General features: G+C 45.3%; 1 protein-coding gene across 2 annotated transcripts in view; it reads right to left on the bottom strand.

Moving 5' to 3' along the window:
• REV3L (REV3 like, DNA directed polymerase zeta catalytic subunit) overlaps positions 1-25,954 on the bottom strand; it is a 720,104-nt gene that overhangs the window by 251,408 nt on the left and 442,742 nt on the right. For both annotated transcript variants that reach the window (XM_029595253.1, XM_029595254.1), the window contains exon 17: positions 16,454-16,646. In XM_029595253.1, the coding sequence (XP_029451113.1) occupies positions 16,454-16,646 (193 nt within the window). The remainder of the gene's footprint in view (positions 1-16,453; positions 16,647-25,954) is intronic.

Here is a 25,954-nt window from a genome sequence, read left to right as displayed (position 1 = left end):
TTATAAAGCATTTGGCGACCGCTCGGCCGCTCCGACAATCTTGGAGCCGTCTCACTCGGCTTTTGAAGATTCCCAACATTTGTGCTTATTTCCTGCCCCTTAGGGGCAATGTTGAGTTTCAGCCGGGTTCCCAGTCTACCATGTTCCGGATATGGGAAGCCAAGGGGGTGACCTATTTGGGCCACTTATGGACACCAGAGGAGGCGTTAATGCAGTTTCATGATTTTCAAATTCTTTATGATTTGGGCCCCTCTCATGTGTTTCCCTTTTTACAAGCCCATCACTATCTTAAGTCCTTACCTCAGGCTACAAAGGACATAGCCACTTATAAGTCTCTCGATGATATATTTCATTTTGGGGTAACAGCTACACCCTCCCTGTCACGCTACTATAGGGCCCTTCAACAACGGGCCCAGGTAGATGTCTGCTCTACCCTGGTTACGCGCTGGCATGCTGATGGTGAGTTTCAACTCACTGGTTTTATTTTACGTGTTTGTTTTCGGCGCATAGCCAGGATCTCTACCAACATGTATTATAGGGAGATGCAATACAAGTTTTTAACTCGGGCCTATATATCTCCCCAGAGAGCCCATCAACTGACCGTAGCTTCCACACCGTTTTGTGTCCGTTGTCACGGAGTGGTGGGCAACTTGTCTCATGGTTTTTGGACGTGTCCTGGGATACGAGAGTTTTGGCGCCGGATTGCGGACTATTTAGCAGATCTGATAGATGTGGCACTGCCTATATCCCCCTTGTGGTTTTTATTTGGTTGCGTCTCACCTATTAGGGTTAGAGATCCTGGCTATCGCATGTTGCTACAAAAGGCGAGCTTGGTGGGAAAGAAGACAATTCTACTGACATGGCGATCTCCGGCAGCTCCCTCTTTTTGGACTTGGAGAAATCAACTTCATGCTATGATGACCATGGAAAGCTTGGAGGCCCGAGGTTCCCCTGGCCGTCGACGTCGCTTTGCTAGTATTTGGGGTCCGTATCTTCAACAATTACCACACCGAGCCAGGAGCATGGTGCTGAATGACTGATCACCCCTCTGTTGTGGACCGTACAACTGAGGCCTTCTTATACGACTTCCCATTACTATTATTGTTACTGTAACGCCCTCGGGGGGAGGGGGGGAGTGGGAGTTCTGTGCAGGGGGGGGGAAACAGTTGTACCATGTTGGGAGATCTGAGTCTACTCTCTCCTGTATAGTACTGTTTGCGTCATAAAAACCAATAAAAACGTTTAAACATACAATCAGGGGTGTAGGGTGACTGCTTAATTTGGTGGTGCACCAGAAAATTTGCTGCTGACATGTGACAAAAACAAGAATTTTGAAATGGTTCAACAGAATTATGTAGCCCCTTTCTAGATATAGCTGGAAGCAGGCAGCACACTTGATACTAGGGCTTAGTGACAACTTACATAGAAATATAGAACTGACGGCAGAAAAAGCCCAAATGGCCCATCCAGTCTGCCTAGCAATCTTAATTTTGAATTTGATTCACAGACCATAGTCTGGGCTCTTTCTTTGTCATTAGGGTTTCAATTCCTGTCTCCCTACTTTGTTGAAGCAGATAGTATTGCTAGGAATTTCTCAATGAAATTACTTCAATGGTAAGCCTAGCATCAGCAAGACTCCATCATGTGTGTGTGAATACCAAGACTGCCCCTTAGGGTTGTATGTTATTCAGCAGTTTGTGTTTTATGTTTTCCCAGACTGTAATTGTTACTGCTAACCCCCTTGACTCTTATATTTAGCTCTCAATTGTTACTATTAACCCCCAAGACTTTTAGATTTAGCACATTAGGGATCCATAGAGTCTATCCCATGCCCTACTAAAGTCCTTCACTGTCTTCTTCTTCACCAATTCCTCCAGTAGTGCATTCCACACATCTACCACCCGCTCTATGAAGAAATGTTTCCTGACAATCAATTTGAGTTTTACTCCCTGAAGTTTCATATCATGACTCCTCATTCTCCTTATATCTTTCAAGTAGAAGAGGTTTATTTTTAATTGTACATTGTTTATATCTTTCATGTATCTGAAGGTCTGTATCATGCCCCCTCTGTACCTCCTCTCTTCCATGGTATACATATTTAGGGCCTTCAGATTGTCCTCGTAGGTCAATTGATGGAGACCTCCCACCATTCTGGTTGCCTTTTTCTGAACCGCCTCCATCCTATCTCTGTCTTCCTTGAGATACGGACTCTAGAACTGAACACAGTACTCTAGGTTGGACCTCACTATGGACCTGCACAAGGGAATGATCACCTCTTTTTTCCTGCTAGATATTCCTTTTTCTTTGCAGCCCAGGCACTCGTCTGGCTTTAGCTATCACCTTGTCACACTGTTTTCCGATATTCATATCACTAGACACCATGACCCCAAGGTCCCTCTCCTGCTCCGTACACATCAGGCCCCCCTCCCCCACCCCCCAGCACATACAGTTCCTTTGGGTTGCCGCAACCCAGATGCATGACTGAACCTTTTGGTATTGAATTTCAGCTGCCAAGTTTCGGACCACTCATCGAGCTTTCTTAAATCTAGTCTCATTCTCTCCACCCCTTCCGGAGTGTCTATCCCGTTGCAGATTTTAGTACAACTGCAAACAGACAGACCTCACCCTCCATCTCTTCTGTTATATTGCTCACAAAGATATTGAATAGCACCGGTCCCAACACCAATCCCTGCAGCACGCCATAACACTTTTCTCTCTTCAGAGTAGGTTTCATTTACCATCACACTCTGTCTTCTATCCGTCAGCCAGTTTGCAATCCACGTCACCACCTTATCACTCAGCTCTAAACTTCTCATTTTGTTTACAAGTCTTCTGTGTGGGACTGTATCAAAGGCTTTGCTAAAGTCCAAGTAGATAACATCCAGCATGCTTCCCTGGTTCAATTCTCTTGTCACACAGTCAAAGAAATCTATCAAATATTTCAGACAGGACCTCCTCCTGGTGAATCCATGCTGTCTTGGATCAAGCAACCTCATGGAATCTAGATAGTTTACTATCCTTTCCTTCAATAGCTTCTCCATTAATTTTCCCACCATCAAGATGAGGCTAACCGGCTGTAGTTTCCAGCCTCCTCTCTGCTCTTACTCTTGTGTAGCGGTACAACCACGGCTCTTCTCCAGTCACCTGGCACCACACCTGTATCTAGTGATCTATTGAATAGGACACTTAGTGGACTCGCCAGCAAATCTCTGAGCTCCTTCATCACCTTGGGGTGAATTTCGGCCGGCCCCATGGCTTTCTCCACTTTTATTGTTCCTAGCTCTTCCCAAACATTTTCTTCAGTAAATGGCTTGTCTAATACACTTCCATCTACGTCCTTGTTAACCAGCGGTGGTCCATCTCTTGGGTTTTCTTTGGTGAACACTGAACTGAAAGTTTTGTTTAATATTTGTGCCATTTAAATGTCTTCCTCCACATACCAATCCTACACTTCCTCTAGGGGGGGGAATTTATTTATTTATTTTATTTATTTATTTAACTTCTTTTACTATACCGACACTCAAGACCAGGTCTTATCGTACCGGTTTACATTAAAACATGGGGAAACCAATTAACGTATAAGTAGAAATGAGAAGTTACATTAAAACAGGGAGAGTAATAACATGGATGTCGGAAGATAGGACAGAATTAAACAATAACAGAAATGGGAGATCAAGAATCAACCAATAAGTTAACAAAATTACAAACTATAAATTAACATAAAACAATAAATTAGTAATACAGAAACATGGATTATAATCAGCGGATATATACTTGGTATGTCAGATGGGGGGTGGCGGGGGGGTGGGAAAAAAGGTGGGTTGAGGTAGAGAGGGGAAAGGGAAAAAGGTTGGGAGTGAGGGGAGGGATAAAGGGTGGGTTGAAGGGTGAGAGAGTTGGTTAAAATGGATTCCTTCAACGGTAGGCTTGTGTGAACAGCCAGGTTTTAAGTTTTCTGAACAGCCCAAGATGTTTTAGTCAGGGGCATTGCTAGGTCCTTTCCACCAATATCACTCTCCCTCCCGCCAGATAGTGATAATTAGCCTGAAGATAAAAAGGTAACCAGAAGCATGGGTTGACATTTATAGCAGGGGATTTAGTCTTGCTCCCTCAGTTCCCTCTCTCCTCCCCAGTAGTCTCACTTCCTCAGCCCCCCTCTCCGTAAGACAAAAAAGACATTTGGAATATATATGGCATTAGGCCTATTGTAACAAGTAGTGGGTGTGGGCTATTCAGAAAGCCATGAATAAACAATATAAGTAAATCGCTCATACCAAAACAACACTAATTGCCAGCACTCAAACAGTAACCATGACTACTTATGAAAAGGCAACACTACAAATATTACAACAGGCTCTAAAACACCAATACACCTCCTATTTGGAAAACAACAAACCAGGATTCCTAAAAATACATGTACCTAAAAATATTGTATAAAAGTTTTCAAAACCAAATAAGTAATTTCTTCAGATGTCAAATCAGAGACATTCACAAGCACAGTAAACGAGCAAGTGCTGCACTCCAATTAAATTATCCAAGCATCAAGGGAAATGCAGAAATGTGAAATCAGTCCCAAACTTCAAGTTTCATAAGAGAGATTTTTTTTAATTCATTATCACGGCAAACTCCATTGCTCAGAAGACACAAATGTTCATAAACCAAGGAGTCCCCCGACACGGACCCGTGTTTCGCCAAACGCGGCTGCATCGGGAGGGACAGTAATTTTTAGCGGTATTCAAAGCTTTAAATCTTAGCTCTCCTTGCTAAGCTCTCCTTGCTAAACATTTTATCAAGATGCTAAGATTTAAAGCTTTGAATACCGCTAAAAATTACTGTCCCTCCCGACGCAGCCGCGTTTGGCAAAACACGGGTCCGTGTCGGGGGTCTCCTTGGTTTATGAACATTTGTGTCTTCTGAGCTATGGAGTTTGCCGTGATAATGAATTAAAAAAAATCTCTCTTATGAAACTTGAAGTTTCGGACTGATTTCACATTTCTGCATTTCCCTTGATGCCTGGATAAATGAGAGACATTCACATTTAAAAACAGGTCCTATATTGTTTCAATAACTAATGTACAGTATGTTTGAATAATACTTATATAAATCCAATAAAAGCTAATCACAACCTACCAAGCATACAGTTTGCCCCAAGATACGGGCGTAGCCGCGCGTATCTGTTAAAATCCGGGCTGGCGCACGCAAGACTGCCCAAAATCGGCAGCCTGCGCGCGCCGAGCCATGCAGCCTGCCTCCGCTCCCTTCAAGGCTGCTCCGAAATCGGAGCGGCCTTGGACTGAACTTTCCTTCCACCTCCCCCCCCCCCCGCAGCTTCCCCTCCCTTCCCCTACCTAACCCACCCCCCCAGCCCTATCTAAACCCTCCCTACCTTTGTTGCCCAAGTTACACCTGCCCAAGGCAGGCATAACTTGCACGCACCAGGCCGGCCGCCGGCGCACCAAGGTCCGGGGACCTCGGCCACGCCCCCGATTACGCGCCGGCCGCGACACGCCCTCCGACAACCTCCCCCCCCGACACCCCCCCAATGACACGCCAGCCACGACCCCCCCCCCCAGGAAAGCCCTGGGACTTATGCACGTCCCGGGGCTTTGCGTGCGCCGGCAGCCTATGCAAGATAGGCTCGGCGCAGAATATATAAATGTTCTATATATGTTTTGAAATGTTTATTTTTATTAGTATGGTTTTACTGTTATGATTGATGTTTTAAATTTTTTTATTTTATTGTTTGTTGGTCCCTTATTCTGTCTTTGATAAGGGTCTGTCTGTATTCTGTATGTATGACTGAGATGAAGGATCCTGCTGGTGTATAGTTTCAATATATTGGTCTATAGGTCCGTTTTGCTCTGCTTTCAATAGGAGGTGTATTGAGGTTGTAGGGCTTGTTGTAATATTTGCCATGCTGCTCTTTCCTGGACAAGTTTGTTGCTTTTTTAATCCTGCGAGTTGTTTTCAAATGGCAGATTTGCCTGGTGCGTGAACAAAAGTACGCGCGTGCGTAGTTTTATAAAATCTGCCCCACTATGAGAGACAGTTTTCTACTGCATCTTACCAAGATAAGTATTTATTTATTTATTTAAAGCTTTTTTTATACCGGCATTCATGATAAAATCATATCATGCCGGTTTACAGGAAACAGGGGAGTGATAACATTGAACGAAAACTGGTGTTGATAGGTAGATAAGAAAGTTACAATAAAACAAGGGAAATTAGAACTTGGAGAAGAAGAGGAGTAGCTGAAACGATTTAGTCAATAACAATTAAATTAATTAATTACATAGTACAGAGACTTTCATAAATTTTTATACAAGTGAGTTGGGTTGATCGTTAAGGAGAGCAGCAACGAGAAGAGTATTTACAATATTTTTTTTTTCTAAACAAAGTAATACACAAGTCAAAGACTATGGATTATAATAAAATAGAAAAATAAATTTAAAAAAAAAGATTTTTTTTGAGACACACCACATTTTGTATTTTGAAATTAAAAATGGTACACACTATCACAACTGTTATAACTGAAATATGGTTATTACTTTCACGAGTGCTACCGGACACTAGTACACATTACATTAACATAATTCCCCGTTTGGTTGTATTTTGAAGAATGAGGAAGGGCTGGCAGCAAGCACTTTACACCAAGATGCAGCAGTGCTGGACTGGGGGCACTCACTGTGTGAGCACATAAGCAGCAGCATGACAGTAACATATCTGTATATATATATATATCTATATATATATCTATGTGTGTGTGTGTGTGTGTGTGTGTGTGTGTGTGTATGTGTGTCAGAGTGACAGAGACAGACCCAGACACACTTTGTGGGTGTCTCTCTGTGTGTTTCAGTGTGTATGTACCAATAACGTTTCTGCAATCTAAAAATCTGTTTGAGTGTGTGTGTGTGTCTGATATTGGCTGGCAGTGTCATTAATTGCAACTGGTTCAAGAGCCAGATCAGGAATCTAGTTTTAATTTGAAACATTAAAAATAAGACGTGTTTTGTCTGATCTCTCATGTTTCTTAAAATGCTACACATCTTATAAATTATACCAGGGATATGTAAACTTATGAGCACAACTGTAACATCCAACAATGAACCTAATAAGAATTTAAAAAATCTCCCACTCTCCATACTTGGGATTTTGGGATTTCCAGCCACACTCAGATTATTGTGGATTGTAGTGGGCGGGTTGCACAAACTTTATTCTTTCACACACACACATTATTCTCTCTCTCTCATACGCAAGCACACACACATAGGTTCTCTCTCTCACTCTGCACACACATTGGCTCTCACACGCACACACTCACAGACTCATTCTCTCAGGCTCCCACACACAGACACACGCATAGGTTCTCAGGGCCTGAATCTATTCTTCAGCCTCCAGTGGGATGGGGTCCACTGCTGTGGGATGAGCTCTGCAGTGGCATGCTGAGCCTCTCAATCTTCAACTGCCAGAGGGATGCAGGTCTGCTAGCGGGCATTGGGTCCACCTCTCATCAGCCATTATGGGATAGGCTCCAAGGTGGCCTACCAGGTCATGAGGTGGATGGCAGCAGGAGTCACATTTAACTGAATGCCATCTTCTGCTGCTGTGGGGCCAATCTCGTGGTAAGAGCTGGAGACTGTTCCTGCAGCAGTAGGAGATGACGTTCAGTTAAACATGACTCTTGCTGCCAGCTTTTGAGAGGGGGGGGGGGATGGGAGGTAGGGAGGTGAATTGCCACTGATCAGATGGCATTTGCCACCTTGCTGCAACGCCTATGGACTGGGGATTCGCTGAATCCCTTGAAAGCCCTGACTGCACACCACTGAGAGTAACTAAGACACAGGCTCTCCCACCCAATCCCTTTCTCATCCTCCCTCTCTCCTCTCACCGTCTTTCTCATCACACTTCCTCTTTCATCCCCCACACTACCATCTTCTTTGCATTTCTTTCCTCCCATTCCGATCTCTTTCTACCACTTTCCCCTCCCTCCTATTGCTCTACTCTCTTTGCCCCCTTGAAACGCGTGAGGAGGAGGAGGGGCAGAGGGACAGACAGCACTGCACATGCTCTGAATCCCCACGGCACAATGTTTTCCTGCCAAGATAGCCAAGAAGCCGGCAGCACAGAGAGCAGTGACTAGTGCCTGTCGGGTCAATCGCCCCACATGGGAGTTTGAGGTGACAAGCCATGATTTGGAATTGGGGGGGTGGGGGGTGGGATTTTGCCATTGTGATATCATAGAAACTTTTTATTTATTTTTTTTACCGGCTCCTGAGACTCAGAGCACTGACTCTCAGATTCGGGGCACGGGCTCCGTGAGCCCAGACCTAACAACACCCCTGATATTAGTGCCTCCTGCACAACTTTCTCCCCTCTTGATGCTGTAGATACTCTGGCCATAAGAGCTTTTTCTCTCATTGCTATGGTTTCTGCCTTCTGCAGCTGGCCCCCCCCCCCCCCCTTCAATGATAGCGAGTCCTTTGACAGAGCTGCTCTTGTTCCTCCTTTAGTGGGATGGACTGTGCTGCAGTGACTGGCTCCTGTGCTACAGTGTGCATGCTGTTTCCACTTGCAGAAGGTACTTCTGCCTAAGATGCAGTGACGCAGATCAACGTCGCCAAGGCCCTGTGCTTATCCTGGAGGTAGGGTGCACAGTGGGCATGAGAGATATATTATGTCATAGAACACGTAGAAACAAATATTGCAAAAACAAAACTTAGTTTACTAAAGGTTGTAAACATATGGATAATAAATCAGCAAAGTGATAACATTGAATACAGTATCACAGTAAGCTGTACATAAATCAATACAAGTAAATAGGAGACAGACAGAAATAAAGAGAGAACATTAATCAAACAATAATAAAGAACATAAGAACAGAACACCTCCCTTATATGCCCTCCTCATATAAGCCAGCATTCTTAGGAAATCCGGAGGACTTTTACGGGCCTGGGGACTCTGAAGAAGACACCTCTGGTTTGTTCAGCTCATCCAACTAAAATAAGCAATTTAGGTGCCAGTCCTTTGATCTCCCATTTGGTAAAAGACATCAGTTGTTTAACTTATTATCAGCTCACTGGTAAGGGTACTAGTCTTTAGCATTTGATCTTCCCAGGTGATAAGAAATACCAAATGTCTTAGTCTTTGAGGCTGCCGCCCCCCCCCAAGATACCAGATGTTCCGTGGGGCCATCCCAGCTATTTATCAGTTCATTGTTGCCAGAATGCTCAGGAATGCAGGGAAAGCAAAATTGCTTACCTGTAATAGGTGTTATCCCAGGATAGCAGGATATAGTCCTCACATATGGGTGACGTCACTGACTGAGCCCTATTGCAGGAAACCTCTCTGTCAAAGTTTCTAGAAACTTTTGACTGGCCCAATGAGGCCACTGAGCATGCCCAGTATGCTATGATATTCTCAGCCACAGGGGTCTCCCTTCAGTCTTGTATGTAGCAATAAGCTTTAGCAAAAATAAAATAATAAAATATATGATACCCAACTCCGCGGGGTGGCGGGTGGGTTTCGTGAGGACTACATCCTGCTGTCCTGGGATAACACCTATTACAAGGTAAGCAATTTTGCTTTATCCCAGGACAAGCAGGATGCTAGTCCTCACATATGGGTGATTAGCTAGCTAAAGGCTGAGTTATTTTGTAGTGAAGCAACACTGAAGTATTGCTGGTGAAAATGAGGCAGCAGAAGATCACAGCAGGTTGGATGTAGAAGGAGTTGGGATTAAACTGGAAACAAGTTCTTTAAGACAGATTGTCCGTAGGCTGCATCTTGTCGTCCTTTTTTGTCCAAACAGTAATGAGCTGCAAAGGTGTGAAGAGAACTCCATGTTGCTGCTTTACATATGTCAAGGATTGGCACTGAACGAAAGTGTGCTACTGAGGTTGACATCGCTCTTACTGAATGCGCCTTTACTTGCCCTTGGAGAGAAAGGCCCGGTTTTTCATAGCAAAATTGTATGCAATCTGCTAACCAGTTGGACAGAGTATGTTTACCCACTGCTTTCCCCGGTTTGTTTGGATCATAAGACACAAAGAGTTGATTGGATTTCCTGTGGATTGCAGTGCGGTTTATGTAAAAAGCTAGCGCACGTTTACAGTCCAAGGTATGTAAGGCCCGTTCTCCTTAGTGAGAATGAGGCCTTGGAAAGAATGTGGGTAAAACTATGGATTGGTTCATGTGGAATTCCGTAACTACCTTGGGAAGGAATTTTGGATGTGTACGGAGAACCACTCTGTCATGTAGGAATTTGGTATATGGTGAGTACGTGACAAGTGCTTGTAACTCACTAACCCTTCTAGCCAATATAATGGCTATGAGGAACATAGTCTTCCATGTGAGAAATTTAAGATCACAGGAATTCATGGGTTCAAAAGGAGAACGCATGAGTCTTGTTAAGACCAGATTCAGGTCCCATTCTGTGACTGGCAGCCAAATTGGTGGTTTAAGTTGAGTTAAACCTCTCATAAACCTGCTGACAAGAGGTTGTATGGATATTGGTGCATCTCCCATCTTGTTATGGTATGCTGAGATTGCACTTAAATGTACTCTTACAGATGAAGTCTGGAGGCCAGAGTCTGAAAGATGACATAAGTAGTCTAGTAGAGAAATTGTGGGGCAGAAGAAAGGGTCAATACTCTTGACTGCACCACAAAGTAAATCTTTTCCATTTTGAAGAATAGTTCTTCCGTGTGGAAGGTTTACGTGAAGCTATAAGCACTTGAGATACATTGGTTGAAAGATTGAGTGGTTGTAAAATCAAGCTTTCAACATCCATGCTGTCTGGGATAGGGATTGAAGGTTGGGATGGCGCAACCGACCCTGATCCTGAGTTATGAGAGTAGGAGCTACACCCAGGAGAATGGGATCCCTGATCGAGAGGTCTAGAAGTGTGGGAAACCATACTTGTCGAGGCCAATATGGGGCTATTAGTATCATGGACCCCTTGTCCTGTTGTAGCTTCACTAGAGTTTTGGTTATGAGCGGTATCGGAGGATACGCGTATAGAAGGCCTGAGTTCCAAGGGCGAGCAAATGCGTCCTTGGCTGGCTGGTTTTTCTGTTTGTGTAGAGAACAGAATTTGTCCACTTTGTGATTCAGGTGTGACGCAAAGAGGTCTATTGTTGGTTGTCCCCAACACTGAAATATCTTGGTCGCTACTGAGGGATCCAGGGACCACTCGTGTGGTTGGAACTGACGACTGAGTCGATCCGCTACTACATTGTGAATGCCTGCCAGATAAGTGGCCCGGAAGAACATCGAGTGTGTCAGGGCCCAGTCCCACATCTGTGCAGCTTCTTGACAAAGGAGAAACGAGCCCGTACCTTCCTGTTTGTTGATGTACCACATGGCTACTGTATTGTCCGTTTGGATGAGAACAGTCTTGTGTGAAAGGCAGTCCTTGAATGCATGCAGCGCATAATGTATAGCTCGAAGTTCCAGGAAATTGATTTGAAATGTTGCTTCGAGTTTTGTCCAAATACCTTGGGTTTGGAGATTGTTTATGTGAGCTCCCCAACCCAAGGTGGATGCATCTGTAGTTAATGTTATCTGTGGGACTGGTTGTCGGAAGGGTAGGCCCTTGCGCAAATTGTCCTTGTTTGCCCACCAAAGTAGGGATGTACGTGGCTGGTGGGTTACTTGAATTGGAGAATACAGTGGTTGAATGGCTTGGATCCATTGTGATCTTAATGTCCATTGGGTTAACTTTCATGGCGAGCCGTGCCATAGGAGTGACATGAACTGTGGAGGCCATGTGGCCTAGTAAGGTTAGAAGCTGATGAGCTGTTGCTTGTTTCTTTGAGTGAATCGAGTTCACCAAAAGGGAAAGTGTCTCCGCCCGATCCCCGGGTAGAAAGGCCATTGAGAGGATGGTGTTCAATTCTGCTCCTATAAATTGAAGCAGGTGAGACGGAGTGAGATGGGACTTTTGATAACTGATGAGAAAGCCCATGGAGTGAAGTAGAGTAATTGTTCGACTGAGAGAAGCCAGAGCTCCCTGTTGAGGTTGACTTCTGATGAGCCAGTCATTTAAATAGGGAAAAACAGACACTTTCCTTGTGCAAGTGTGCTGCTATTACTGCCAGACATTTGGTGAATACTCTGGGAGCAGAGGCAAGCCCGAATGGTAGTACTCTGTATTGGAAATGTTGATGACCCACCATGAAGCGCAGAAACTTGCGATGAGGAGGGAATATTGGAATGTGAGCGTAAGCGTCTTGAAGATCCAGAGAACAAAGCCAATCTCCTGCTTGAAGAAGTGGAAGCATGGTGCCTAGAGACACCATCCTGAATTTTTCTTTTTTCAGAAATTTGTTGAGATTTCTGAGGTCTAGGATGGGACGTAGGCCTCTGGTTTTCTTTGGAATGAGGAAATAACGGGAATAGAATCCTTTGCCCTGCTGAGTCCGGGGCACCGGCTCTATAGCCCTGGCTCTCAGAAGGGTGGATAATTCTACTTGCAATTGGATTATGTGATTTTCGCTGAGAGAAAGGGGTCTCGGAATCTGTTGGAATTGAGAGGAAATTGAGTTGGTAACCTCGAGATATTATTGTAAGTACCCATTGGTCTGTTGTTATTTGAACCCAATGGTTGTAAAAGGAGGATACCCGACCTCCTACCGGAAGCTGTGGATGAGGATTGGAGAGAAGGCTGTGTTCTCTGGGAATGGCCTCAAAATCCAGCAGCCGGTCCCGTCTGTGGTGGAGGTTGAGGCCTAGTCACCCTAGGTTGTCTGGGCTGAGGTCTTTGTTGTGGCCTAGAAGACCTGCTCCTAGATGTAGGGGGGTAATATCACCTCTGTCTATAGAAGGGTCTTCTGGGATCCTTTCTTTGAGACCTACGAGTTGGCTGCGTAGGTGGATCCTGCGGGAGCGATGAAAGCTGTCTCAGGGTCTCTGTATGCTCTTTTAATTGAGCAACTGCATCTTGTACTTTGGACCCGAAGAGGTTATCTCCAAGACATGGGAGGGAGGTCTACTAACTTGTCCTGGACTTCAGGCCTGAGGTCCGAGGCTTTAAGCCATGCCCAACATCTGGCACTTATACCCGATGCAGCCACACTGGAAGCTGTCTCGAAACCATCATAGGCCGCAAGGACCTCGCTTTTGCCTGCCTCTAGCCCTTTGTGGATGATCACTTGGGCTGCTTCCTGATATTGTGATGGAAGTGATGGAATAAAGTCCTGTATTTGCTTCCACAAATTTCTTTGGTTACTGGGTCATATATAATCTATACGAAGATATCCTAGAATTTAACTTACCCAGGGAATCTAAAAATCTGTGATCTTTACCTGGGGGATTTGAGGAATGTGGTCTAATCATCTTGGACTTCTTTTGCGCAGACTCTACCACTACTGACTGGTGAGGAAGCTGCAATTTTTGGTAGCCAGGAGCAGACTGCACCAAATATGTAGTGTCCATTCTTTTGTTAACAGCTGGCACTGAGAATGGATGTTCCCAAATCCGATGTTGTAATTCTAGCAGAACATCATAGATTGGTATAGCTACCACTGCTTCGGAGGGTCTACAAATTGCAGAATCTCCAATGTTTGCTGTCGTACATCATGCTCTGTGACCAAGGTGAATGGTATAGTGTCAGCCATTTCCTGGATAAAGGTTGTGAATGAGAAATCTTCTGGTGAAGATTTCTTCCTTGGATCCGGTGGGGAAGGATCCGACATGAAAGTTTCAGATGAGATATCTGAGTGTGTATCACTCCAAGTATCATATGGATCTTGCTCAGGCAGAGAAATTGTGGAAGTTCTAGGTGGTCAAGGAATCCCTGAAGGTCCTGGTAGTGGGTCATCTATGGGTGACTCCTCAGGGTGTTCTTTCTGGGGTTTGGAAGGAAGAGTACCGACCACCTCCTCAAATTTCTTCATTAAAAGTTGGTAAAGTGCCAATTCTGGACGTCCTGGGTCCCCAGGTGAGATTGGCATTGATGGTGACGGTGCCGGAATCAAAGATGGCATTGGCACCTTCGGTGGTCACATCGACGTCAACTTAGTTGGAATCGACGTAAGTACCAGCATCGATGGAACAGTTGGTATCGGTATCAGTACCGGCATCGATGGGGTCTTTGGCATCGGTATGGTCACCGATCTCGGTGGAATCACCGGCATCGGCAATGGTACCGGCATCGGTTCAAGAACTGGCATCGGTGACGGCACCGGCATCGGTGAAGTCGCCGGAGTAGGTGTCTGTTCTTTAAGGGCCTGGAGCAACGCTTGTCTGATAAATTCTGACAATTCCTGCGAAACAGCGGTGTAGGCGTCGATATTACCTTCGCAGATCCCTGTGGAGGTTCGATCGATGGAAGTATAGGCCCCGGCGCCGAGGGTAGCAGAGTTTCCTGAGGTTTTGGTCATTTAGCGGTTGGTTCCTCCGGAGAGAGGGGCGTCGCTAAAGTCAGTGCATGTCGATGTCGGTGGCGATGTTTTGGTCGATGTTCGACTACCAACCTTGTCGATGCCGTCGATGTGTGATCTCCCGATCCCTCCAGATGACGTTTTTTCAACAAAATTCGCTTTGACACCCCTACCGGAGACGATTTTGTTGATGTTGAAGGAGAAGGAAGAAGCTGAAGGTGAAAGAGATGTTCCATCTTCTCCTGTCTAAGTTTTCTTCCTTTGGGAGTCATCTCTGCACATTGAGGGCAGGATAAGACATCGTGTTTATCTCCCAAACAGAGAACACACTCAAGGTGTGGATCTGTTATGGACATTGTCCTATTACAAACCGGACATTTTTTAAAACCCGATGCCATTTTCTGCCGACAGCCGTCGATGAAAAAGGGGGAAAAGAAAATGAGAAAAGTTTTTACTAAAAGTAAAAACAAGACTGCGATTACTCACCGGCTGGTGGAAATCTGAGCGAGATCCCTTATGGGAGAAAATTTCTGAAGAAATAATTGACTTTTTCAGTCAGACAATAATGTGAGGAAAACTCACAAGGCTCCTTGCTCCGCGATACTTACAGCAGCGCGGAAAAACGAAGACTGAAGAGAGACCCCTGTGGCAGAGAATATCATGGCATGCTGGGCATGCTCAGTGGCCTCACAGGGCCAGTCAAAAGTTTCTAGAAACTTTGACAGAAAGGTTTCCCGCAATAGGGCTCCGTCAGTGACGTCACCCATATGTGAGAACTAGCATCCTGCTTGTCGTGGGATAACTAATGGATATAATCTCTGCACTCAAATCACATGCAATATATTGACTTATACTCATCAATCATTAGAGCCTGTTCTGATCCATAGCTGTCTATTCGCAATACAAAGTCTTCCGGGGATCAAGTTAACTGTCTAAAATTATCTTTCCACAGGTAGGAAGGCCAAAGGCAAGGCTGCCACTGTGGAGGGAGAGCAAATACATTTGTGGGTGAGCTGAGCCGACAGAGGATTACCATGAGAGCTACAAACTATTAATTTGAAGCTGCCCAGGCCCTAGTAACAACGCCCCTGGTTGATGGCACACGTCACACATCTTTTTGAGTTGGTGGTGCATGTGAACCACTATGCACTATGGATGCGATGCTCATGTTTACAATCTCTGAAATTCTGGACCACAAAAAAGATCCCTTAAGTGTATTGCAGAGAAGCACAGAACATGATGACAGATAAAGTCCTGCTTGATTTCTCTACCTATTGAAATCCACATAGCTTATTTGATCTCTGGGTTTACCTTTGCTTTCCCGTCACTAAGGATAGTTTTTCCTGCATTCTCATAATGGTTTTACCCGGATCACCCCATAACTGAATGCGGTTTCATGCATCCACCATACCTTTCAGTGAAGAAACTCATTTTTATATTTCTCCTGCTCTCATATAGTGATCATTTTTTCTATAGTTCTTTTTTCCAGAGCCACATGCATGCCTTAATGCTACAGTATCTGAGTGTACTCCACTTTGTATTGAAGAAAAGCAGAATATAAATAAAATAAATAAAAATAATAATAAAACTGGCCACATGACAGATCCATGTGGCACTCTACTCCTCTTCCTGGAGTGAACACCACCACCACTTTCTGTTATCTGTCACTCAACCAGTTTATAATTCACTTCATCTGGAAAGGAGCCCAGCATCCAAGAATAATGCTTGACATTTCAGTTATTGGCAGACTTGGAAAAAAAAAAAAAAGAGACCATTTACCCATGCAGCATCTCTAAATAGTTACAGATTTTTGTGGCGATAATGTAGTCCATCAAATTTTACCTTCTTCAAATGACTTTTTGGCAATTATTAGGTGCTGGTATGGCAGAGAGGAAGGCAACTTCAGTCAGTTGTTTTCCAGGTAACAAAAAAAAATCCATTCTGATTTCAAAAAAGTGACTGGAATAAATCCATATTGACAAACTGAATAAATCCAAATTCACAGGTATAGCATTGCTAGATGATAAGTAATAGCTTAAGCTTAGTAGCTATGAATGAAAAGTAAGAAAAACCTTGGTTGGTGCTCAGACGCTCTTTATCAATCACTATGGCACCAGTGCTCTGGGTTTTCTCAGAGTTTGGCAGTACGGTGTCAGAGGAGATGCAGTAGAAAAGAGCACAGATAGGGTCAAACTCTGGGTCTGGCTGCAGATCTCGTCTAGTCCGAGCATGTAGCTCCATGCTAATGAGCGTTAGGTGCTGGACCTACATCCAAACACAGACAAAACAATCAGCAAGCTCTGGAAACAGCTACAGACCATGTGCCACTCAAATCAGCCAGGGCAACTGATATTTAAATTCCTAACTTTGAGCACAGATGAAAAATACATTTGTAATTTGCACGTGTAGAGGGCAATATTCAGCTGCTAAGCGGCTCGGCTAGTTAGCCGGATAAACATATCGGTCGTGCCACTGAACATACCTGCTACCTTAAAGTTTACGTCGCTAACTTTAGGGCAGCCCTACGGCATGACCAGAGTTAGTCGTTCCTCCTCCCGCCCACCCTCAGAATGCCCCGACTTATGCAGCTAAATTCTAGCTGCATACAGCTTTTAATATCACCAGTTATCCGTCTAAATAGCTTTTGAATACCGACCTCTATATTTTCAAATAAATATTTTCTAAACAGCAGAAAGTATGCCAAAAATATATATTTTTTTAGAAATTCATAAAAATAAATGTCAAGAAACAAGTTGTAGATGATACCTTTTTATAGGACTAACTTAGGGCTCTATTTATTAAACATTTTTCCCATAGACACAAAATGGGAGAAAAGCTTTAGTAAATAACCTCCTTAATATGTAATGAGCTTTTGAGCACTAGATTGTTCCAGGCCCTATAGCAGACACACTGAGCTAGTTTAAAAATGGCCCTATAGGGCCAATTCACATAATCAAAAACATAAGACAACACGAGAAAATCTTAAAGATAATGCACAAAAATCCCTTGAGAAGTATTCACATATGACAATAATCCCTCAAGTGGCAAAATTCTCAAAATATTGGAGGAAAAGACCTCTAGAAATCTTATTTTTCTATATGCAAATAAATGATTGAGGTGGAAATCAGTCACAACCTTGGGTAGAAACTTAGGATGCCTATATGCAAGACCACACGATCTTGGAAGAACCTCGAGTACGGTGGGTACATAACCAGAACCTGAAGCTCACTGATTCTACGAGCCGAAGTAATCACCACCAGGAATATAACTTTCCAGGTGAGGAATTTCAGGTCGCAGGATTGCAGCGGCTCAAAGGGAGGTCACATGAGCCGTGCCATGCCAGGACAATGTTGAGGTCCCAGGATGCAAAGGAGGTCGAAGAGGGGGCATTAGGTAGAGGAGGCCCCGCATGAAATGGCCTACTAAAGGCTGCACCAAAACGGGAGTGCCAGCGACACCCAGATGGTATGCACTGACAGTGCTAAGGTGAACCCTGACTGAGCTTTTTTTTTTAAATTTAATTTTAAATTTATGCTTTTTATATACTGTCGTTCCAACAGAAGATCTCAACAGTTCACATAAATTGCATTCAATTATATTGTATAATATTGTATTAACAGGTTCTTATTTAAAGTAATTGTATCTATTTTAATACTATTGAATAATCAACACATTCAAAGTTAACAATCTAATACTGATATTTACTGTTTCAGTTTTGAATGGATTTTAGTTAAATATTATTTGCTGTGCTGTGAAGAAGTGCTGAAGCCTAGACTTGAAGAGGTGCCACAGGTAGTCCAACAACTGGGGAAGGGGACATGAGAAAGGATCCAGGTCACGCCCCGCACACCAGATGGAAAATCTTTTCCGGCTTCCGAGACGCCACCTGTACCTGGGAGAGACAGTCCGAGAGCGCTAAGTGCTGAAAGACTAAGTGCTCAACATCCAAGCCGTTACAGCCAACGCTCGGAGGTTCGAATGGAGCAGGGCACCCTGATTCTGTGAGATGAGATCAGGCACTGTCCCCAGCCAGATGGGGGCTACACAGACAGGTCCTGCAGAAACGGAAACCAGACCTGTTGGAGCCAAAAGGGCGCCACAAGGATCATGGTCCCACTGTCCTGTTGAATTTTCAGCAGTGTCTTCAAGAGGAGTGGTGGAGGAGGGTACGCATACAGCAGGCTCTCCCCCAGTGGAGGTAGAAGGCATCGCAGGCCAGATGTCCTTCCCCCCGACCACAGGGAGCAGAAACTGCTCACCTTGTAGTTGTGTGGGGAGGCAAAAAGGTCCACATCCGGCATACCCCATCAGCAAAATAGGTATGGGAAAACATGCATCACCCGACGTCTGAGATAGGCCGCCACCACCGCCAGGCATTTGGTGAAGACTTGGGGGGCTGAGGCCAACCCAAAAGGCAGCACCCTGTACTGGTAATGAGCGTTCCCCACCACAAAGCGGAGTTACTTTCTGTGGTCAGGGAAAATGGCTATGTAAGCCTCGATGTTGAGGGAGCAAAGCCAGTCTCCTCTTTTGAGGAGGGGAATCAGAGTGCCCAGAGAGGCCATCAAAGTTTTCTCTTGCGAGAAACTTGATCAATGCCCCGAGGTCGAGGATGGGGCGCAAGCCACCATTCCTTTCCGGAATGAGGAAGTACCTCGAATAGAACTCTCGGCCCTGCTGGAGGTGAGGGACCGGCTCTACCGCGCCTGCTACAAGAGCAGAGAGTTCTGTTTGAAGTATGACCTGCTGGGCACATGAACCCCATGATGGACATGGGAGAGAGGTCTCTGGGAGCCAACTGAAGTTGAGACGATACCCGACGAATGATGGTAAGTACCCGATGGTCCGACGTAACATCTTCCCGGCGATGGGCAAAGCTTAGGAGCTTGCCTCCCATTGGGGTATCCAGCATCGGGGTATGCTCGACTGACTTTCGCTCTCTCACTGCCAGTTAAAAGCCCATAGCCAGGGCTTGCTGGGACACAGACTGAGGTCTAGGCATTCGCTGCTGGCGAGGGCGGACCCTGGAGCTGGTGCATGGCGGACGAGCCCAGGAGGTGGGGGGCTAATACTTTCTCTGCCTGTAGAAGGGCTTCCTGGATCCCGGCCTAGAGGATTTCCTGGTCGAGGATGGGTCGTCGGAGGTGCTGGTAGAAAGCTGTTGAAGGGTGTCATGGTGGTCCTTCAATTGCGCTACTGCATCCCAAAGCTTATCCCCAAAGAGGTTTTCACACCTGTGCAGGAGAGGTCAGCTAGCCTTTCCTGCACCTCCGGACGGAGGTCAGAAGCTCTGAGCCAGGCCACTCTCCGGGCGCCGACACCTACTACGACCACGCGGGCCACTGTCTCAAAGACATCATAGGTGGAACGTACCTCATGCTTGCCAGCTTCTGGACCCAGTAGGACAATGGCAGAGTGCCTCTTGTTGCTGTGGAGGCAAGCCCTCTGCGAGGTCCTGGACTCGTTTCCAGAGGTTTCAGTTGTACTGGGTCATGTATAGCTGGTAGGCGGCAATACAGGCGACCAGCATAGCCCCCTGAAAGAACTTCATGCCCAAAGCATCATGCTCCTTAATCTCTTGCCCCATGGGGGTAGAGGCGTGTGAGCAGGAGCGCCGGGCCTTCTTCAGAGCAGACTGCATGGCCACCAACTGGTGGGGGAGGTGCCGTTTCTCAAAACCCATGGCTTGCTGCACCAATAGATGGCATCAGCCTTTCTGTTGACAGGGGAGATAGAAATAGGGTGCTCCCACATCCGGAGGAAGAGGTCCTTGAAGATGTTATGGATGGGAACCGCCACGATCTCCTTAGGTGCGTAGACAAACTGGAGTACTTCCAGTGTGAGCAACTGAAAGGGAACGGCTTCAGTCATGACCCTGACAAACCCCACAAAGGACAGATCCTCGGGAGGTGACCGGCGCTGTTCCTCCGGCGGGAAGGGCTCCGAGAGGGGGTAGTCCGAATAATCAGAGGACAACTCCGTGGAATCATCTCCCCAAGGGTCAAAAGACCCTTCCTTCTCACTAGGGCCAGCTTGATGCGGGTGAGGCCCATGAGAGGCATCAGCCCTGGGCTGCGATGGCTTCAGAGGCCTCGAGGGTACCGCGGGAATCAACAGTTCCCCTGGCATCGAGGGGACTGGAGGCCAGAAGGACCCAGCAGGGGCTAGGGGAACCGAGGTCTGGGAAACATGGTACCAGCCATATCTTTCTCCTCGGAGGAGCCGAGGATTAGGATCGCTACGGTGGAGGGCATCGGTGGCCATTGGGGAACCGAAGGCCCCTCGGGAACTGGATGTCGGCAGGGCACCTAAAAGAATGTCTAGATGCTCTAGCAGAGGTACTAAAATCAACGGCAGAGCCTCAGGCACCAGTATGGGGGCTGGTGGCACTGGCAGTTCAAGGCTCTGAAGTGCCTTGAGCACCGCGGACTGCACCCTGCAGCCCAACTCCTCCTGAAAGTTCAGTATGGCCAGGACTGAGAGAGGGGGACGAGGCGTCACCGGCTCTTTCTCAGGTCTCCGAGGTGGCATGATGCCTGGCACTGATATCGATGGGGAATGCCTGGGACTCCCAGGAGCATCGGAAGATAGTTGCAATGCTTGCAGGATCTCCCACAGTGCTCGGCCTGGTCTTTCCCTGGTGCCGAGGAGGTGGAGGACCCCGATTGTCCGGGAGAGTGGTGAAATCACCAAGGATCTGTCACCATTCCTGCAATCCTTTGAAGAGCTAGCGAGAGAGGCTCCCCACGACCTCTCGGCATCGAGGGTTCCGACGCAGAAGTGGAAGGAGCAGACTTTGAAGAACCATAAAGTTTATCCATCTTATCAAGGCGTGCCCAACAGCCTTTTGTAGTCATCTGGTCACACAGACGACATCCACGGACGTTGTGCAAGGCCCTCAAGCAGAGGATGCAAACCTTATGCGGATCCATGATGGACATGGTCCGCAGGCACTAGGGGCACCGCTGAAAACCGGTCGACGCCATGTAAAAACACCCAGCGTGCGGTCGATGACTGGTGGTCACTGTGAGGTGAGGAGTCGGAAATCGACTGCAAAGTTGAAAAAGGCAATAAAAACCTACTACACCAAGGAAACACTGACCGTGAAGGGGTCCAACAAGGAAAAACTGGGAAAAAGACCAATACTGTCAAGAAAAAATAAGAAAATAGAGGAACTCCATGAACTGTGAGGCAATGGCACTGCGGAAAAGAGAGTGAAGGGGGATCTCATGTGGACATGCGGCTAGCAGCATGCTGGGCATGCTCAGTGCGTTGGTCAAAGTTTCTAGAAACCGTGACAAAAGTTTTTCGTGCTGGGCTCCATCAGATGATGTCACCCACACGTGAGGACTACCATACTGTTTGTCCTAGGAGAAATAGGACGATCCAATCCTGTTTGTTGTTCTGCACTAAGGATGGGATATGACAACTGAGAAACTGATTAATAGCAGAAGTAGAAGAAAACAACTCAGAGCTAGATAAATTATGATAAAAGTCACAAAACTCTTGTAAAATATCGCTATGTGATAACAGCATGGTGCCATATCGAGATTTAAGGGCATGAATACATTTTTCTCCCTTTGCTTTATAAGGTAGTTTGTTAAAAGATGGCCACACTTGTTGTTTTCTGCATAGTACTGTGCTTTGTATGAAGAAGGATTTCTCAGCATGCAAGCTTAAAAGCTTATTGTAAGCATAGCGTGCTTTGTGCAAAGCAAGCAGAGTAGTAGGGAATGGGCGAGAAATATGTTCCTATTTTAATTGAGCTACCTCAGCTTGCAGAAGAGAAAGCTCTACTTTCTGATTCTTATGAGACCGAATACGGTAACTAATGATATCCCTCCTGATGGTGGCTTTAAATGCTGCCCAAACCATGGGTGAGGAAACATATGGGGTGTCATTATGAGAAAGAGAGTCATCAATTTTAGTGCAGAGAAATTCAAGAAAAGCAGAATCCTCCAAGAGAGCCGAATTAAACCTCCATAGGCAGTCTTCCTGAGGAGGAGATGTCAGAGAAATTGAAAGAGTGATCAGAAACTAGTATGGGGTGAATAGTAGCAGAATGAACATTGGGGACCAGTGGGCTAGAGATAAAAAATTAATCTATCCAGGAGTAAGTGGAGTGAGGGGGAGAAAATAAGGTAAAATCTTTATCCGTAGGGTGTGATAACCGCCAAGGATCTACAAGGCCAGAGGAGTCTATGAAATTCAGCAAAACCTTATGCGCCTTAGCACAGAACATCGTGTCATGGGATTGTTTGTCCAGAACCAGATCAAAAGGTTGGTTAAAATCACCCTCAAGGATCAATTGGGATGATCTAGTGTTTAGCAGCTGAGAAAAAACATCTTGGAAGAAAGCTAGATCATCCATTTAGGAGCATACAGGTTAAAAAATGTAAATTGCTCTGGCCCAATTCCTACCCACTGACCATCAGGGTCAGCTGACTGATGAAAGACCTGGATTCCCAACCTTTTATGGAACAAAAGAGCAACCCCTCGCTTCTTGTGAATAGCAGGACCAAAGAAAACCTCCCCAACCCATGACTGCTTTAACTTGAGAGATTCCAAAGAGAAGATATGAGTCTCCTGGAGCATGGCTACATCAGATTGCAGTGAGTGAAGATATGACAATATCTACTTCCATTTAATAGGGTGTGAGAGACCATTAACATTTAAAGCAACTACCTGCAGGGTGGAAGTAGAAGCCATAATGGACACAAAAACAAAATTATGGAGTTAAACCATAGACAAAAAACCTGACAAAATATACAAAATGAGCCTCAGGGCAGAACCAGTGGCTGAACAAGATCCAACTTGAAAAAGAATGAGAAAAAACCTCACCCAAGTATATCTTGAGAAACGAGAAAGCACATAAAAAGTGCTGTAAAAAGAGTCCATCGATGAAGGCACTAATCTGTTCCTGCGCAACTTGGTGGAAAAAGTAGATCACAAAAATGCATGCATTCCGAAAGCTAGCAAACTCAGTTCAAAAGAGAGTAGAGAAAAAGTCCAAGAGTGCTATAGTGAAAAGGGACAAAGAAATACAGGGAACAGCTGAAAAGTGTAGCAATCTTCAGGTCGCCATTTCCTGCGCCGATTCCATAGTTGAGAGGAAGGAGACCAAGTTATCGGGGGCCTCAAAGGTCTTTGTGTGGTTATGGCACATCACTCTCATCCGTGCTGGTACAGGAGGCCATATCAACCCCCCAGGGCCTGCAGGCAGAGATGAAGAGCCAAAAGTTTTACGCTTTGCTGCAGTTGTTTTGGCTAAATCCGGCACGAAAAGAAGTGTATACCCCTGAAACAGAATGGGCAACTTGGTGCGAGCAGCTGAAAGCATAAGAAACATAAGAACATAAGAAATTGCCATGCTGGGTCAGACCAAGGGTCCATCAAGCCCAGCATCCTGTTTCCAACAGAGGCCAAAACCAAGCCACAAGAACCTGGCAATTACCCAAACACTAAGATGATCCCATGCTACTGATGCAATTAATAGCAGTGGCTATTCCCTAAGTAAAATTGATTAATAGCCATTAATGGACTTCTCCTCCAAGAACTTATACAAACCTTTTTTGAACCCAGCTACACTAACTGCACTAACCACATCCTCTGGCAACAAATTCCAGAGCTTTATTGTGCGTTGAGTGAAAAATAATTTTCTCCGATTAGTCTTAAATGTGTTACTTGGGAGGCGGAAAGAGTGAGACCTGCGTGCCGGGACCTCGCCCGGTCTATTTGAGATCCGGAGGAGAAAAAAAAAGAACTTTTTCCCCGGACGAGAGGGAGGCGGAACCCCGCCCCTTTTGACGTCATTGGTGCCCCGGGACAGCTACAAAAGAAGGGCACAGCGGCGCGCAGGTGAGGCGGAAAGAGTGAGACCTGCGTGCCGGGACCTCGCCCGGTCTATTTGAGATCCGGAGAAACGGAGGAGAAAAAAAAAAGAACTTTTTCCCTGGACGAGAGGGAGGCGGAACCCCGCCCCTTTTGACGTCATTGGTGCCCCGGGACAGCTACAAAAGAAGGGCACAGCGGCGTGCTGCCGAAGCCGCGCGCCAAAGGGGCGCGCCCCTGGAGGAAATTATGGGGAGAAAGAGAAAATCGAAGACATACGCCTCCTCTCCTACCATCACGCCCATGACGAAAAGAGCAGGCCCAATGGACTCCCATGTGGTGTTTGCTGGTGAGTCTGCTGTTGGGGGAATATATGAGAAGGAATCCCTTCCAGGAACCTCTCATGCCCCCTCGGCCTTACAATCTTCCCCATCCCCCGCACGAGAGACAACAAATGCAGGCAATGAAGATATGGCCCACACGGGAGGAGTGATACAAACCCAAAGTGGTAGGGGATCACCAGCTGAACGGACCATACATACTGATTTAATTTTGGGTGGCGAGGCAACTGATGTTTGTGTCAAGGTCAAATGTCCCTCTATCATTTCTGTATTAAGAAGTGAAGGAGAAGACAATATTGATGTACCAGATAAGGTAACATTGTTAGATGTTTGGAAATTGTCTGCCAAGATTGAAAAGAAAATGTCAGGATTTATGTCCAATGTACAATCTTTTTCAGTAGAGGCGAAGGAAAAATTTGTTGATTTGGATAAAAGAACTGAGAGACTAGAACAGGAAGTTGCAAAATTGAACCCTGCGGTAAATAAGTTGCAGGCTGTAAATGTTGCCTCTATTAAAGATAACATGATGTTACATAGTAGAGTAGAGAGTCTAGAGAACGAATTAAGATCTGGCAATCTAAGATTGCTAAACTTTCCTATTTCTAGACTGATGTCAGCAGAGGAGTTATATAAAAAATATGTAATAGAAATATTGCAGTTTGAAATAGAGAAAATACCGATGCTCTCTAGATTGTATTATTTACCTATTAGAAAGATAGAGCAGAATCAGGAGGGTGGAGTAGATAATTTAGAAAGTCCAGGGGTTTCTACCTTTCTGGAAGACTCCCTGGACTTGATAAATTCTAGAGCAACTTTGCTCATTTCTTTTTCCTTGAGACGGGATAAAGACCTGTTTTTTCAAAAATACTTTCAGAATAAAGACCGAGTCTTTTGTGGACAGAAAATACAGGTCTTCCCGGACGTTTCCCGTGCAACGCAAGCACGGAGGAAACTTTTCCTATCAATGAAACAATCTGTGTTAAATATTGGGGCTAGTTTTTTTTTTTTAATTTCCGTGTAAATGCCAAGTATTGTTTCAAAACAACAAGTTTATTTTTATAGATCCATCCCACCTGCAACGCTTTATTTTAGATAAATCCCAACCTTTATGAAAGGGTAGTGAAGGGGATTTATGATTGTACAAGAAAATTGTCAATGTCGCAGTGTTAATGACTCTTTCCCCCTCCAAATTATGTGGGCTAGAATAAATTTGTTTTTTCTTGTACTAATGAGAGATGTAAAAAATATGTTATACTTGATTATATCATTTATTGTGAATGTTATAATTTGAAAAATATTAAAAAAAAAAAAAAAGTGTTACTTGCTAACTTCATGGAATGCCCCCTAGTCCTTCTATTATTCGAAAGTGTAAATAACCGAGTCACATCTACTCATTCAAGA

The sequence above is a fragment of the Rhinatrema bivittatum genome, chromosome 3, assembly GCF_901001135.1.
Source record: "Rhinatrema bivittatum chromosome 3, aRhiBiv1.1, whole genome shotgun sequence".
In the NCBI taxonomy this organism is placed as follows: Eukaryota; Metazoa; Chordata; class Amphibia; order Gymnophiona; family Rhinatrematidae; genus Rhinatrema; species Rhinatrema bivittatum.
The sequence above is the reverse complement of the archived record's forward strand: the minus strand, read 5'-3'. Positions and strand labels throughout refer to the sequence as shown.